We start from the raw sequence: 17,803 nt of genomic DNA on the forward strand, positions 1-17,803 counted from the left end.
TTTAGGACGAACATTTTATTTGCTTTACCTCTATTAAGTTTTTTTATATGTAATCATTAAATGTTATGTACTTAGCCCGCCTCGGTAGACATTAAACTCGAATAAACTTTAATATAAAAACGTTACCTAGAAAATATATTATATTATTATTACTATTAAACTAAAATTATACATTCCATTGTTAATTTATTTTCAATATTAAGGTTTTTGTTGACGTCAATAAGTTATTTCCATATAAATAAATTATTTTGAATGTCATGACCAAACGCAGTTTCAAAGTCATCTCGGTATCGTCATAAAAAATCGTGATATATATTACCCTTCATTTAAAAATAAAAAATTAAAAAGATAAACCGCGATTCCCGGTAAATGGGTTCATTATTTTTTGCACCGCATAACGAGTTGCCGGTTCAAAAAATCTTTTATTTTTGCCTTTTATTTTTTATTGCAAATAAAATTAGCTTCGTGGAGGTATTCGGTGGTTAGATATAGAAATTTCAAAATATTCAATGTCTTTAAAGTTTATAATTCTGGATATTTTTCGAACTTTTGAGGTCAATTTGAAACATTGAGAAGCATATAAAGCAATTAATATTTTTATCTAAAATGCAAATTTCGGAATTTGAATAACATCTGTTATGCAAAATTCATGTTATGCTTTTTTTTCTATTAAAATGTTGTTTGTATTTTTCCCAACTTGCACCTGGCCAGCATAAGTCCACCATACTTAGGGCCTAACCCCTCCCTGAGTATAGGAGGAGACCCTTGCCCAGCAGTGGGATATTCATGGGCTAAATTTATATTAATTTTTTTAATACATATACTTATTAATCCCTAAAATATTATTGTCGTTTCTGCAGCTTATGATCATAAATATTCATGAGCAACTTTTAAAGTTATTAAAAATACCCAGCTTTAAAATTCGAATAAAATTTTTCTTTTTGGTATATTATTACCTTTTTAATTTTATTCTGGTGGATTTTAATTGCATACCTATTTGATTATAAATCCTAATTATTAAGTTTAATTAAATCATTTTAGAGTCCATAAGAACAAAATAATATTTGTATAATTTATTCAGCAAAAATATTATTTTCAATCGTGTTTCTAACCGGAAGTAATAATAAAATACATTATGTTTTAATTAAAATCATTATTACTTTTAGATGCATAAATTATCTTGCGTTTTTTTATGAAAATTATGTATTGCTTATTAGTCTGTTAGACCCTTAGTTTAACCTGATATTAGTGTAGCAATTAATATGGTATTTAAAATAACAATGCGATTAAACTACCCATGTTTGTTATTAGTTCACCGCCATAATGAAAACATTACAAAAGCAACTTTTCTGCACCTGCCATATTTAAAGTAAAATATTACTTTTTATAAACATTCATTATTATTTCATGACGTCATTTTCGAATGTTGATCTCAATTAGGTACACGTGTTTAAGTTTTTTTATAGAATAGAATTCGGTGGAGTTCAAAAATGTTCAACTTAAATATAATTTCTGGCCGAAACGAGTTTACGAAAATTATGTAAAGGTGAATTCTACTGCCCTTAGTCATCCGATTTCTTTTTTTTAAGTTGACATTTAATGTTGTAAAAGCACGTATTCTTAATTTAAAAATGCGGAATAACGTGCGATATAAAACCTTGTCAGATGAAAATTATATTTAAAAAAAAAAGACAATACCCACAGATTGCTTTTTATTCAAGATTAACTTTTTAAATGTCATTTGCTAGGTCAAGTGGGTATAGTTCTTTTGAAGTTCGATTTATTCATAATTAGGTTTATTTCTTAGTTATTATTATGCAAATAATTCTTGTTTTAAATTGTCTGTTTGATTGATCTCATTTGCTTACCAATATAATATATTTCATTAAAAAAACCGGTCCACCATAGTACTTAATAATTTATTACACATTTTTATGTCTTTTTTAATAATGTTACAAAAATCCATTCCAATCAAGTATTTCCTTAATTTTTGTCATTATAAGTTAATTATCGGAGTCTAATTATGAACTAAATTAGGTCTTTTTATTTATTGCTAACAATAAATATGTCAATTTATAACTATGATTTTAAATGAGAAAAATATCTAGATTGAATATAATATATCAATCAGCCTTCGTTGCCATCAATGAGGGGGCTCCATTTTACAATCTTGCGCGAAAAATCTTAAAAAAATACTATTTTTCTTAATCAAACCGCAATTAAGAGAAAGTCGGTAAAACATTGTGTGAAAATTTAAAGAATCGGAAATAGTAACGAAACAAAGGTTGGTATCAACGAGAGGCATCGGTCGATATTGTTGCAAGAAACCATACAATAGATCGCTCGAGACAATAAATTACTATAATTTCCTTTCACAACAATTTTGCACAATCACAGGCCCACACTGTTATAAACCATTGTACTATATGTTTATTTGTTTTATCACAACCATTGTTCATATTTACATGCCGCTTTATTATTTCGTTAACTACGTATCGCATCCGGTTTCGCTCGAATTTATTTTTTTCTCAAACAATTTTTGTTACTTACTCAAAAAGCGATTTTCAAATTTCACACCTCGATTTTTGAACAAAATATAAGGAAATATTTGCTAGCATATTCTTTACGATGAATCATATATTCACAATGTAAAACCCAACGCTCCAAATGTATTATTATAATATTTTGTATGTATATAAAAAGTAGCCGCTCCGTGTGAACTGAGCGAGACAAACAAAGAGGTTTTTTATCTTGCTCAAATTATGATGACTAGATACAAAGTTCTGTTTGATTAATTTCCTATGAAAATTACTTGTACGGTCTACTTAACACGGCCAAAAAGTGTGTTAACCCGATACGTTTACTTACAGTTTATAGCAATATTACGAAATATACCAAACTAAACAAGTTTATGTCCTTTTAACAACTAAGTATTGCGAGCCTTGCGTTTTAAATTAATGTAATTACAAGTTACGACATTAGAAACAAGTCGGACGAATGACAATGAACGCCATAAATTATAGCAATTCGCGCGGGAAAATTGTCATCTTGTTCCTAATTTGAATCTGACATGTGTTCTATTAATTTTTTTACTCGTGCGACGGAAATGTTAATAGAACTCATTTAAAATAATGTGAATTTATAAAAACAGCGGTGATACAAAAGCTCGGCGAGTTCAAAAGTTAACGAAACAGTATTATTTGAAACAAAACGTAGACGAATAAAAAACGTTCTTTGTCTATTTTTTATTTTGTCTGGAGTGTTGAATTTAACGAAATGCATTTTTGACTCGCATTTAAACGTTTATGAGTAATTTTGAGTCATTTCCTTTTGTTTTAGAGAGCGTTAACATACTTTTACTAGACATTAGTTACTAATGTTGTTTTTACAACATTACACCTTTTTGTTCGGAGGGGTCGTCCGAAATGCGGGTCACTTTGTCAGGTATGTCTTGGTCCTTATAACAATAGGGGCACGTCCATCTTTAAATGGTTCTTAGGGCCACAAAAATGAAATATTTAGAGAAAAAATGGTCCGTTTCGGCGGAGAATCCGACACGAATTATAACGAGACTACAATTCTTTGTACTACAGAAATAATGATTCAATCGTACGACGCTAAAATAAATAAAAACGCAAAATTATTCTTCTATAAAAAGTTGTAAAGTACGACTAGTAAATCAGTAGTTATTTTGTTCTTACAATTCCCGGGGGTAAGTCTCGCGCCATAATCTGTGCTCATGGTCACTCGGTCGGTTGGTTGAAGGCCCCCGAGACAGCACGCGCCGTCGGCCTAACATCGTTCATCGAACCCACCGCGCCGAGTGTGTAGAATCCCTTACATTGTCTCTGGCCGTTTCGCTTTGTGTCCGACTGGTTATTATTTTTATAGTATCAGACTTTTTTATTTCTGAATCGCTTCGTAAATCGATTTTACTTTTAGATTTAAGTTCTTTGGAATATTGTAAGAAATATGTTCACTTTAAATTCTGTTTAGTCTACGTAGGGACGTTTTTTACGATAAATTATGCAGCGGAAGTCTTACGTCGGATATAAAAAAGTCATATCTAATATTTGTACCGTGAATTTTATTCTCGTGTTCTATAAATAAATAATTTAATTGCAAATTATACTAATGATAATGATAAAAAGATCAGTTTGAAATGTCACGGTTGATTTTGACGCTGGCTGTTACGTACAATAACCTCAATGGATAGTTGAACAATTAAATGTATTTTTTTTCCTGTAACTTACTTGCAATTTTGTTGCCTGGTTTATTATGGATTCGCCATTTTAATATAAGTTTATCGGTAAATAATTTGAATACAATACAGTACCATACCATTATATCTAGTGAAAAAAAACTGCCTGTATGTTTAGCGGAATGTATAGGGAAGGTAGTCTACACATACATAAGTCTCATTGCATAGGATAGTGGGTTCGACACCCACGCGGAGCAAATATTTGTGCGATTCTCTCCGTGATACTTTACAATTATATTATCGGTATATTTATGGAGTCCTTGACGCAAGATTAACTTTTAAAAGCTTTTTTGTAACAAAATTATTCCCCAACCTGCACCGTGGTGAACTCAAGGCCTAAACCCTCTCTTGATCGAGAGGAGACCCTTGTCCAGCAGTGGTACAGACTGACAAAAATATATTCCTCTAACAAAGTTAGTTTCCTAGCCCAAAATCATAAATTTCAAGGTCTTTCTCTTGTCCTCCAGGCGCAGCGAGCAATGACTCAAACAAGCAAGAAGACTCGAAGCCTGGCGGTATCAAAGTGGTGCAGCTGGCGGTGCTGCAGAAACCCACCAACAACGACGACGACTCGGACGGTGAGGGAACATTATACATTGAAGAAAGAGGTAGACTACGTTATAATATACTATACCTTTCTTCTTTCTTACTTAGTTTCTTTATATATAAAGGACTAGCTTTTACCCGCGACTTCGTCCGCCACCTGAATTTTCCCATTATGTATTTTATTACCATTATTATTTTCCCGGGGTAAAAAGTAGCCCATGTCCTTTCTCGGGTATCAAAATATCTCCATACCTTATTTCATGCAAATTGGTTCAGTAGTTTAGGCGTGATTGAGTAATAGACAGACAGAGTTACTCTCGCATTTATAATAATATTATAGTATGAATATTACCAGTGACGTGTTTAAGACATTAGGATATGTACCAGTGACGTATTTAAGACATTAGGATAATAAAAGAACTTAGTCAGCAATTCTAAAAAAAATATCGAATAATTAAATTAATATTACAGATATTATAGCAAAATTAACCGTATGCTCTCAGCTTTCAAATAGACAAGACCGGAGCTTACTCTTTACGTATCGCTTTCTACAGCTTAGTTACGAATTCTCGCGATTCTACGTACACCATTAGACATAAAACTTGCGAGCGTTATGTACTGACGTACGTTATACGCGGTGCGTGTACGCATTTTTCACGTGCGTGTATTCGTTGTACTCATCATTTAGTATTCATCTAGTTACTACTTGTCCATAACAAGCAGTCTGTCCCACTAAAAAAATTACATGTAATAGTTTAGTAGACTTAATGACTCCTGCAAAATATACTGTTTTATAATTTCAGTGTTGAGGTATTCCATTTGCTATTAAAATGAATATAATATGCAATATTTTGAGTCATACAAATTCTTCTTAAGCTTGCAACAGTTTCTCAACTAACATATTTGTGTGGCAATTATTTTTATATCGAGACGTAAAAATGCATCCTTTCATTTACTTTTCCCAACAATTAGTACTCATTATATACGAAAATAATATTCATTGCAGTACAAAGCACATTTTTGTATGAGAAAATGTTACTTCACTACTAATTAAAACTTTATTTTTAATTACGGTAACACTAATTCTAGGATAATTAGAATTTGTTTTTAATTATAACGATAGAAACTTAGATGAATAATTTATTAAAAGGGCAATAAATTATAAATGAAAATGGAATTCCTTTGAAACGAATATAAAATTTAGATATAAATTGATTAAATGTTTGATAAGCGGTTCTATGAAGTAATATTTCGTCATTTTTATTTGGATCACGTGCTATGACTGGACTGTTTATTTGATTACGTATTATATCAGATGACACGGTACGGAAAATAAGAGATGTAACTATATGAAGTATTTGTAGACTACATGATGCGTTATGATAATTAAAGTTGTACATAATGCGATCCGCACCCACAGACAAATCGATACGCCGGTTTTGTGGGAATATGTTGTATGTTTAAGTATGTTTTGTGCAATAATTGAATATATAAATAATAAATTGTAGGACATCCTGCCTAACACACATGTTATTATCACACCTGTAGTACCTACCCCTCTGGGTAGGTACTACAGGTGTGATAAGGTGTAGGCAGAAATAAAGTTTCATATCCTTTCGTGATTCGGTATTAAAATGTTTATTCCATGTATTAGTGGCCGAGCCTTTTGCCTTGTCTGTCTTCATATGTATTTACTTCTAAATTATTGTTTAAGTAGTTAGCAATTATTCAAGATAAATGTTTGTTGTGTTACAGAGAAAGGCAACAAGCACGGCATGGACGACGACGAGGAGACAGACTCGAGCGGCTCCGTGTCTGATTCGGCAGCTAACGATGCGCAGGAGGGGCGCCCGCATGTCTGTGATGTTTGTGATCTCAGGTGAATATACCAGAGGCCGCTCACAACTTATTTCGCGTGAAATCTCTTCCAGTGTAAATCCCGATCTCTAACTCCAGGATAAAAAGTAGCCGATGTGTTATTCTTCATCTTCAGCTACCTACATACCAAATTTCATCGTAATCGGTTCAGTAGTATTTGCGTTAAACAGTAACAGACATCCATACATATAAACTTTCGCTTAAAACCTTATCAAATACGGCTTTGGCAAAAATTCTCTATTCACTACTTCTCTACACTTCCTAAGGAATCTTCATACCAAACTTCAACTTTCTACGCTCAGTAGTTCAGCTATGCCGTTGTCCATCTGCAAGTCAGTAACGGATGAGATTTTATATAGATTACTATTGTGAAGTAACAAAATTGAAGCAATATTAATGTGGCTTAGTTGATCACCTAGATAAATTCAGATAAATATTACATAAGTTTACAAAGGATTTCATGGTGCATTGGTTTCTAAGAAATCCGTTTCCGTCGTTCACACATAAGAAAGTCGCTTTTTATCTAAGTTCCAATTTGAAAGAAGTTGTGATAACGTTTGTGTATTATTTGTTAGGTTCCAGCGCTCGTCGCACCTGTCCCGCCACAAGCTGACGCACACGGGCGAGCGGCCCTTCACTTGCGGCGGCTGCGGACGATCCTTCGCGCGCTCCGACAAGCTGCGCGTGCACACTAAGATCTGCGAGCGGGTATGTACTACGTGCACCACTGACGACTTGTTCAAATTATTCAATTCTACCTGACTGATATAGACTGTTCTGAAGGTCTAAACTAGTGTCCTGGGAGATCTGTCTTAGTATTGGGAAATTATTTTTGTTTTATATTTATAACTTAATGTAATTTCATAATCCAGAGCCAGTTTACCTCTTAATATCATAGTATACGACCTATACGTACATATTGATACATTGATTACTAACGTGTCTATTCCATCTCTCCAGGAGGACCCAACAGTAGACATGGCGAACGAAACACCCACACCGAAACGCGAGAACAACTCGGAAGTGATGTCGGGCATGGTCCGCACCACGCACCGCGAGTCGGGCCACCTGGTGTTCACGGCGAGCGGTGACGTCATGCTCCCCCCGCGCGCCACGGCCAGCGCGCACCCCGTGGTGCTGAACTCCACGCTGGAGCCCGTGCGCAACGAGATCAACCCCGACAACCTGCTGGACCCCCCGCGCCGGGGCCGCGGACGACCCCGCAAGACCCCGCTGCCACTCACGCCCAAGATCAAGAAGAAGAGGGGCCGCCCGCCCAAGACTTCTCTCGGTAAATATACATTTGTATGACTTCGAGCTCTAGGGTATCTATGCTCCACTTCTACATTAATATTGTCAAAACAAGAATATCTCGCTTTTACCCACGGTCATGTCGACTTGATGTTTCCTCTATCTGAAAGGAATGATGTCGATGGCTTATAGGAACAAAGTCCCTGACAACAAGTCGTCGACAACCTAAGACTTCGGACTTCGATCCTAAAATATAGACTAATTTAAAATTTCGACTCGACGTGTGTACCGTAATACCCCATAGTAACATTTGTGAACACAGCTATAAAAATTTAGGACACACCCTGTCATTAGCCTACTAACCCTCCCCCCTCCCCGCAGACATGGAGGGGTGCGTGCTGACGAGCGGCACGGTGATGGGCCCGAGCCCGGCGCAGATCCCGCACATCACTCCGTCGGGCCAGCAGCTGCTGCTCAAGAGGAAGCGCGGCCGCCCGCCCAAGAACTACCTCATCCCTAGACAAGGTACACACACACGAGACAACCTCACCACTTCATTAGCTTTTCAGTTATCAAATCGATTTTTTCTTTAGATCACTTTATTCGAGGAATAATTTTGACATTCTTAACTCCCTGCACTATCTATCAAAAGTTCAAACTATATTTTTTTCTATGAGTTAAGTTTCCTAGTAGTCAAAAATGGTTAACATAACGTAATTTTGTTCTTCATATCATCAATGATTTGATGTAAAATGGTGAATAAATTTTTAGGTCATCAATTTGATTCCTATAATTTTTATGATCTCCAGTTCGCAAGGTTATGCTGTAGGTTAATTAATGTAGGTCAATTTAATAAAAAGTTACATTTACTCTTATCTGGGGGCACGGAAGTGCCCCCGCAAGTCGAGCAAAAAAAAAGCGGCACGGCCGTAACATCCTTTTCTCGAAGCAATTCGGGTTAATATATCTACTAGAGAGAGTAAACTACATATTTTTTTCTTTATAAGCAACCATCAAAACATATAAACAGAAAAATACGTACTTATTTCTACCAATCTGATGTTGCAAAATAAAATGTCATTACTACAACATGATTGGAACACATTTAGATAAAACATTGTATTATTTATTTCCTTAGTAAAAATAATTTTCCAGGACTTTACCCGATCTAACGAACAGCATCATCAAAACTTTTTGCTTATATAGGGTGTCCGGTGGCAGAATTTGGATTTCAAAATCAGGTAATAAGAAAACTACAAAATATTTATTTTTATTTAAATGATAATAATAAAGCAGGGAAGTGCGGGTTTTATTTCTTAAAAATTATGTCGTCCAAATGTTGACCGTTACGACGGACACACTCTTAGAATCGTGCTTCAGTATTCCGCGCCACTCGCTGGAGAAGAGACGTCGGGATGCCATTCACCTCGCGAACGATATTTTCTTTTAATGTTGAGATGGTCGGCGGGGCTGACCTTTACTTTTGAGGTACCCCCACAGAAAAAAGTCCATCGGAGTAAGATCTGGCGACCTGGTGGGGGGTGGGGTGGGGGTACCTCAAAAGTAAAGTTTATGAAACAGCCCCGCCGACCATCTCAGCATTAAAAGAAAATATCGTTCGCGAGGTGAATGGCATCCCGACGTCTCTTCTCCAGCGAGTGGCGCGGAATACTGAAGCACGATTCTAAGAGTGTGTCCGTCGTAACGGTCAACATTTGGACGACATAATTTTTAAGAAATAAAACCCGCACTTCCCTGCTTTATTATTATCATTTAAATAAAAATAAATATTTTGTAGTTTTCTTATTATCTGATTTTGAAATCCAAATTCTGCCACCGGACACCCTATACTAGCTTTGCAATTTTAATGATTCATTGTTGAATATTATTATAATGAATTATATCCGCGCATTGTACTGACTCATGTACACGTGTTTTTGTTTTAATTCATGTCGTTTTATTTGTGTGAGTATTTTTATACTTTATACAGAGTGTGTGTTCGTGTGTGTTGTGGACATTTCTCGATTAGTCATAGATTCCGTTGCTATTGTAATTTGTAACTGTTTTGAGAACTGCAGCTTGTTGAACATATTTCCTTTCACGTGGCTTCGTTTGTTTTTTTATAGTTTATTGATATGGAATTTCTATCGCTGTAGCTTGTGCGGATAGTTTGCAAGTGATTAGTGACGTCATTGATCTAAAGTCCAATATGATACCAATTCGTAGTGATTTCTAAAGAGTAAATAAACATCTTTAGTTTGTGAAAAGATGAAACTATTTCCTAATGAGTACACGGTTCATTAGATTTCTTTCAGTGAGCTCGTGAGGTACACAAATATCGAGCTTTTTTGTGTAGGGAAAACATTTTATTACAAGTTCGTACATAATGCGAAAAGACTTATTCCACGACCTAATATTTTAAACGCAATATTTATATAGTTGCTTTTATAAAATACCTATTTATAATAAAACTACGAAGCCACATAAAAACCTAGTAAATTTTTGTTGTTCCACAATATTCTAGAAATGTCCAAATTTACTTTGCCTACATGCATTAAGCTTTTTGTTTGCGTTGAACCTATTCTCTGCTTGGATCGTTAGTGATTACGTTTTTGTTTATATTACGTCACTTCCTTTATGCTGCATGCTGTTTTGTACACTTATAGAATACGCAATTATATTATTACATAGGTAGAGTTTTATTTAAATATCTGCAGATTGGGATAGTGACTTAAGAAATGAAACTTACTTTTTATTTCTTTATACTGATGATAATTTTGTAGTGTTTGAGACAATCCCAGACATGCAAGAATGAAGTAGCAAAGATTTTCTCTCGCCAAGGCAATGAAAAATTTACTAGATCTTTGCAAATTAGTGTAGGGTACGGATTTGAAGTTCGCCCCAGTTAATAAAGTGAGTCTGAATGTGGCAGCATGCATAGCAGTGGCTCTGTTCAAAATCCTTGTTGCTATATTCAGGCACACATAGATCAACGGCGTTTACTATAATTGCAATAGATCCAAACCAAACTTGAGAATATAGCTCCAATCAGTCATAAAAATCTTAATGAATTGAAAATATAGATATTTTTCAACCAAAAACGGTCAGTAATGTCTTGATAGAGGTTGGGTTCAACGCACTCGCCGCTAAATCGCATATCTCTCCTTAGGTATGGATATGGATATGTCAATACCGATCCAGTACGGGCTTGCGGCCGAATTGAACAAGATTTGTTAGTATATTGACTTTTATTACGAAAAGGCATGAGCTAAAAATTATTCTAAAAACTATAATAATTTGGGGAACATCGTCGGTACTAATCGGTATTACTATGTGGTAGTATTGCAAGTGTACGTCTAACTTGAGTTGATAAAACACCTTTAAAAAAGCATCAATGCTTATTATAAAGAGTATTAAACAATCTCAAAATATACTACTTTATGTTTTAAGTATTTAATTTCACATTATGAAATTGTGCTCTGACTAATTTACTACTCGCATAACTGTACGGGTTCGTACGTGCACGTACGACGCGACTTAACTAGTACGAGTGCACTCTGTGAAAACATGGCTTTATGATAGTGCTCCTTTACCGCTATTTTGTTATTTTGATCAACTCTTGTTATATGTGTTACGTTGTCTTGCACAAGATTGAATACAGCAATCTATAAATTAACTGGTGAACTTCAGCGTTTGCATTTTGGTGGCAGGATCTTAATCAAAATATCAATCTAATATGATTATGAAACTACAATACACTAACAAATACTAATATTACTAAACGGCGGATGTGTACTTTTTATTTGTGTACACATTATATAATGCACGATTTGATTATATATCGGCATGAACACATTATGTAAAAGCATGTACATTGAATGGCAAGAATAGTTCTTTTTGAAAGCTCTACAATGGAGGGTGTTGGTACGTTGCAGACGGGCGACCCAACGAGAACTACAACGCGACCAACCTGCCGTTCGGCGACTTCTCGTACCTCACGGAGATGATTTACAACCCACTGGCATACGGCGCGTACGGCGCCGCCGAGCCGCCGCGCGACGAGCTGGCGGCCGAGCTGGCCCCCGGCGCCGACGGGGACCCCACCATCGACGTGTCGGACTCGTCCAGCGACGACGACGACGCGCCCGAGCACGACGAGCGCGTCATGACCGTGGGCGACTGCCAGATCGTCAAGCTGCCGCCCGCCGACGACAAGGACGACAAGGAGCCCGCGCCCGAGCCCGCCGTCAGCTCGTCCACGCCCAGCTCCGTCACCATCACGCCCATCACCACCGTGGGCGACTGCACCATCCGCCCCGTCGACAACACATAAGCGCCCGACCCTGCCGCCCCGCCCGGACCCCGCGACCCGATCGACCCGCGTGAGTAGGTTTTCTATTGTTTTACAAAATTATGTTCCGGCGCCTCGAGCGACGAGGCCCCGTTTGTATCTTTTGCGATAACTTTTTGGAATATTTTTTCGTGAAAATATATTTTATTGCTATATTTTATTGAAACGAAATCAAAATTCAGATTTATGGGAGGCACAGTCGAGAGGTATTCGAATCGATATGGGGTAGATATTAAGATAATATTTATTGTGGTAGCATAACCTCGGAATAGGTGCGGTTCGTGCTCGTGCCGGTCGTTTGGAGTCCCGGCTGCGACGAGCGCTTAGATATTGCGTCGAATCTTATGGTATTGAGATATCCGTGACGTAGTGTTATACTTAGGACGTACTTTTACACTTCTGACATGTAGAATAATGTTTCTATATATAGAAAATGGGTTATTTTTCTACGAAAATGATTTATTACAAGGTAGTTCGTCGTGTCTGCAGTAGTTGACGATTCGCTTGATAGATGGCACTAGGCTCGCACCTTATTTCATATGATATACTATAGAAATAAGCGTGTATAACCTAACATTTCAGCACTATATTGACTGAAATGTATATCAAGAATAAACTCCAAACGACCGGCACACACAAAATAAACGATTAACTTTAAAAACTGTCCTTAATATTTCACATTGTCTTCCCAATATCGGTGTTGCTACCACAATGACATCATCAACTAAATACTAATGAAAAAAAGAATTCAAGTGACTGTCAAAAAATGCATTTAGAATTGGTGGTGATGAAATATTTATTTTATTGGTGAAATAATTGTACCATAATGCCATAAGCTTTACATAATTTTAATCGTGATACTCAATTAGAGGACTTGTATACTTATCAGAACAAACTTATTGTCACAATTGATTGTATTATAATGTACTGTGTGGGGTATATACTGATTTTAACAATATTATGTGTTCATGACGCTTCAAGACTTGGATAATACCTAGATAATCTACATAAAAGAGGCATATTTTGATAGTGTTTTAAAATATCAAATTGGTAAAAAATGCAAATAGAGTCACTTCTGTTACCTGGTATCCGGCTACTGAAATAATGTGTAGCTAACATAAATGATGGGTAATATAAACCTGTCCCTAAGCAATGCAGGCGTAACGATACACTTTGATAATCAAGTCTTCCGCTGTATTTAAAACACTATCATGTCACTCATAAGCAAAAGAGTGTCAAAATGTCTTGCATTTTAAACAGTAGATGTATCCAGAGGTTAAAATACCGGTTGACAGCGTCAAACTAAGGTTTAAACTATACATTAATCCTACCGACAAAATACAATAAAACAGACAATTTAAAACCCCCACAGTACATTCTAGAACAATATTTTTACGTATAGATATATGTATTTTGCGAATATCTACATAGAGGCAGCATATTTACTGAATAATGTAACGGTGACACTATTTAGATACGCGATGTTTATATAATGTGCACTTAACGTTGCCTTCACTGTCTAATTTAGGAATGGTGGGGATATCGACGCACGGTAGATACTAATATGTGTACTTGAATTAAGTTTTGTTTGGAATTTTTGTTCAATAAATTGCTGTAGACTTGTATACTTGGTTATGTGCTGTACTCAGTCATACCAAGCTACTATACAAAGGTGTCTAGCAGTTTGAAGACCAGTGATGTCTGCTACAAGCTTTAAACTAGCAGCTAACAGCCTTAGCTGCTACAAAGGAATAGTTGAGAGGAAACTGCGCCTATTAGTGCGACCTCCTTGATGTTATTTGACAAACAAATGTCTGTGGAATGTGCCTAAGAATTCCATGTGGCGTGTGATGTATGGCTGTTTGTTCGTGCAATAGGGTCGTGGATTAAATGTTCAGATCTCACCAGGATCGGATAAAGCGATCAGGAAGATAGCTTTTAAAGTCTATATAAAACTTAATTAGGCACAAACATTTTAATCAAGTTAGTATGCTCCCGGGGCGTTGATATATCCACCAACATTTTAATATTAGCACACCTCAAAAGTATTTCAAATTATTTTCACACGCGAAATCTCTCTACGTTTGATCTGATTATTTTATTTAGAGAGAATGGCTTCCATTACGTAATGTGGAAATATTTTTGAGCGGTGTAACGTAGCATCTGATTGGCTGTCTATTTTATTTTACTATTATTATTTTATAGTTAGTGTTTGTGTAGCTGAGCACACGCTGTTTCGCCTTTTCCATATTCTTACCTGTATCAATCTCTGTGAATATTAGATCGTAGTATGTAGTGTCTTAGAATGAGTATAAAACTTAATATTCTAAATATTAAACTGCAACACCACACGAACAAGTGATACGACTAATCTACATATTTTTAGCAGACATATTGTATGGACATATTAACAATATATTTCTTTAATAGTTTTGCCTGTAAAAGCAATGGATAAATGTATCGTAGTTTTTAGGTCTTGTGCGTACTTTTGCAGGAGGACATTGCGTACTCGAACATAGCTTGGATGTATGGAAATTCCGTTATAATATACACATAATTGGATTTCATACAAAATTATAATATCTGTGTGAAGTTCGCCAAATATGATGTTTTATGTCCTAAAGCAGAAACTACTTCTCGCATGGACTTGAACTAAAGCGGCGGTCGAATGGACAGTATGACCGGGAACCAACTCTTGTCATAAGCATTTTAGCGACATTGGAAGGGTTCACAAGTAACCGGTCACGTATGTTCGTGTATGCAGTGTTCGAATCAAAAGAATGAACACACCTTTATACATATTATATTATTATATACCGTAATGCAATATTATATAACCCCCTGATATGTACGACAGCTCGCCCGGCGGACTGTGAGACAGCCGACCGCGCCCTTTTTATATTTTACTAGAACAAAACACATTTTAGTTCCTTTACGTTCGTTAGACTACTGTAGAAGTCTGCATTCATATACGTTTATATCGTCGGTGTAATAAAAAGTATTAAACTCACTATTATGAAAAATCATAATCATTATTTTCTTTATAATCTGTACAGTAGTATAGTTCCTAACTTGTAATCGATACGGAAATATAACCCTTGAATTAATGAAGTAGAAATGAAACGTAATTTTTCTTTAATCGTATAGAATTAAGTTTATATTATGATCAAATTTTGAGTATATCTTTTTAGTATTCACTATTAGTGATAGATTTGTTTAAGTATCAATTACTATATTTTTACGTATTTAATGGAAGACTGCCCGGATTCGTTTTCTGTTGATGTGTGGGAGGCGGGACGCATTGACGCGTCGCTCGCTATGATATGTGAATACTTGCGGTACGAACTGTACGAAGGCTTGAATGTGATAGTATTGGGTACATACGATTGAGAGCTGTGTAACGTCGCGTCAATGCGCCCAGTCGAGTTTTGAACATTTTGACATATATAAGCCCCGAAGAGGCATGTAATCACGAGTCTCAGACGGCAAGCTAAGCTTATTGAGAATTATTTTAATATAGTAATCTGTATTTTTATATACGAAACTAAGATAAGTTACAGACACGATAATCAGTTACTCTCCTGTATGTCACATGTAATAGTGTTTAAGCTGAATGTTTTGTTTTACGGCGCCTATTGGCTTCGAGCTCTCGTTAAGTTGTTTCCTATGTGTTGACGGTCAATATCTACATATATTTGCATTCTAGTGGCTTATTGAACGTAGAAAAGCAATAATTAGGATGTTGGTGTAATTATTCTAGGTCAAAGTTTGTCTTATTACTAAAATCGTGTAAGGTTTTTGATCGATTCGTCTTTAATACGTAGGTTTCAGAAAAGTTGATAAGCATGCGAAGGAAGGAATCTGTATTTCATAATATTGTCACACTTTGTAGGCAACTATGTAAAATTTAATCAGGCTTTTGATTTTTGTATCTCTATATCATGGAAAATTTATAGGAAAGTTCCTAATTAAGGTAAAATTGTTAAGAACTAAATTATGTATCTTAGCATATTCGGTTCACGTACGCAACACCAACGACTACAATAAACAGACAGCCGAAGACAATCATCTGCTTTTTGTAACTAATAGATAATACTCAAAAATATGTTCAATGCACATTTAAATTATGCCATATGTTGTGTTGCATACGTGGGTCGTATATGTCCTTTCAAATATTGTATGTGCAAGCGTAACGTTGGATCAGTGAGGTAAAGTACTTATATATGTAGATAGTGATTGATACAGTCTCGGCAATTCGGTATTTTTTTACAATGTTGTGTGTACATTGATTGCATTTATATTTATTTTGTATTGGTGCGATTTGTTTGCAAAATTGTAATGTTCAGTGTATAATGTTTGTTTTATACGTTCTACGAATTGTTTAGTTGTTTACAAATGCAAATTATTCACAAAGTAATGTAGGATTTTGGTGCATATTGAAACCACATTTGACAGTAATTAAATCAAACCGCTATTAAAAATGCAATCTTAATTCATACTGGTTTGTTTGATTATTTGAATAACTTATGGATCTGATGTTAATAGAAATAAAGAGATTTCAGACGAATTTGAAACTTATAACTGATTGCCATAATTGAAACAACGAAAACATTTTATTCTTCGTCCTGAAATTGTAATCAACCAATAACACAAGCAATACAATCTTTAACATTTTAGCAACAGAGTTACTTTAGAACAGCTGGAGAAAATATTCACATTTTCAAATAATCATTACTGTATAATGTGGTTTCAGTAAGGTACGCATGATTTACTTTCATATAATCAATAAAAAATTGTGTGATCTTTGAACATTTTGAGTTAGTATGAGATTATTTTGTAGGATCCGCAGTTTTGGCCTAATCTGTTTAGAACACCACCTGTTTTTAATTTAGTTATTAATGTTTTAAGTCAGTCACACGTACGAAATTAATTTCCTAGTTTCGATGCAGCTATACTTAGTTTTATTATACTTTATCAGTAACTCTGTAGTGAAAGGTTGTAAGTCCTCAGTACTTACTAAGAAATTACAATTTTTGACTACGGAAAACAAAAAATCACTTGAAGTAATACTCAAAGGGTATTTTATTGTAATGATAGTGTGACTGGCTAGATGTATACCCGCAAGAACATCCCTCACCGTATTGAAATGTATCCGAACATATTGGTTTCTTAAGTTTTCACGAAACTTGCGGCCGGATAGTTGTTAGAATGCGTTAGTTGGTATGTTTTAGTTGTAATGTCGAACGTTTTATTATTCCTGTATTGTGAAATGTTCATCATTTTACGTTGTGATCATCTGAGTGCAAAATTATTATATGTTTAACCAGTTTACGTTGGCGATATCGTCAATTAAGGGCAGCAGATTATACAGTGCGTTTATTTTCTGCATAGTCCAAGAGCAGTATTTTTTAGATGTAATCTTTATTATTATAAACTTTTTTTTATTTTAACATTATGAAATTCGATCGTTAGTTAATTTCTAACATGAAATATTTAATAAAGAAATCACAAAATAT

At 35.3% G+C, this 17,803-nt stretch overlaps 1 protein-coding gene across 4 annotated transcripts in view; it reads left to right on the forward strand.

Moving 5' to 3' along the window:
* LOC142979134 (uncharacterized) overlaps positions 1 to 17,800 on the forward strand; it is a 33,232-nt gene extending 15,432 nt beyond the window's left edge. For 2 of the 4 annotated variants that reach the window (XM_076123894.1, XM_076123893.1), the window contains exons 6-12: positions 4,729 to 4,869; positions 6,563 to 6,686; positions 7,261 to 7,393; positions 7,646 to 7,976; positions 8,318 to 8,461; positions 11,106 to 11,168; positions 11,872 to 17,800. In XM_076123894.1, coding sequence (XP_075980009.1) covers positions 4,729 to 4,869; positions 6,563 to 6,686; positions 7,261 to 7,393; positions 7,646 to 7,976; positions 8,318 to 8,461; positions 11,106 to 11,168; positions 11,872 to 12,269 — 1,334 coding nt within the window. In that variant the 3' untranslated portion in view covers positions 12,270 to 17,800. The remainder of the gene's footprint in view (positions 1 to 4,728; positions 4,870 to 6,562; positions 6,687 to 7,260; positions 7,394 to 7,645; positions 7,977 to 8,317; positions 8,462 to 11,105; positions 11,169 to 11,871) is intronic. The other 2 variants (XM_076123896.1, XM_076123897.1) reach the window with 2 other exon arrangements.
* The last annotated feature ends 3 nt before the right edge of the window (positions 17,801 to 17,803 follow it).

This window comes from Anticarsia gemmatalis, chromosome 16 (genome assembly GCF_050436995.1).
Source record: "Anticarsia gemmatalis isolate Benzon Research Colony breed Stoneville strain chromosome 16, ilAntGemm2 primary, whole genome shotgun sequence".
Taxonomy (NCBI): Eukaryota; Metazoa; Arthropoda; class Insecta; order Lepidoptera; family Erebidae; genus Anticarsia; species Anticarsia gemmatalis.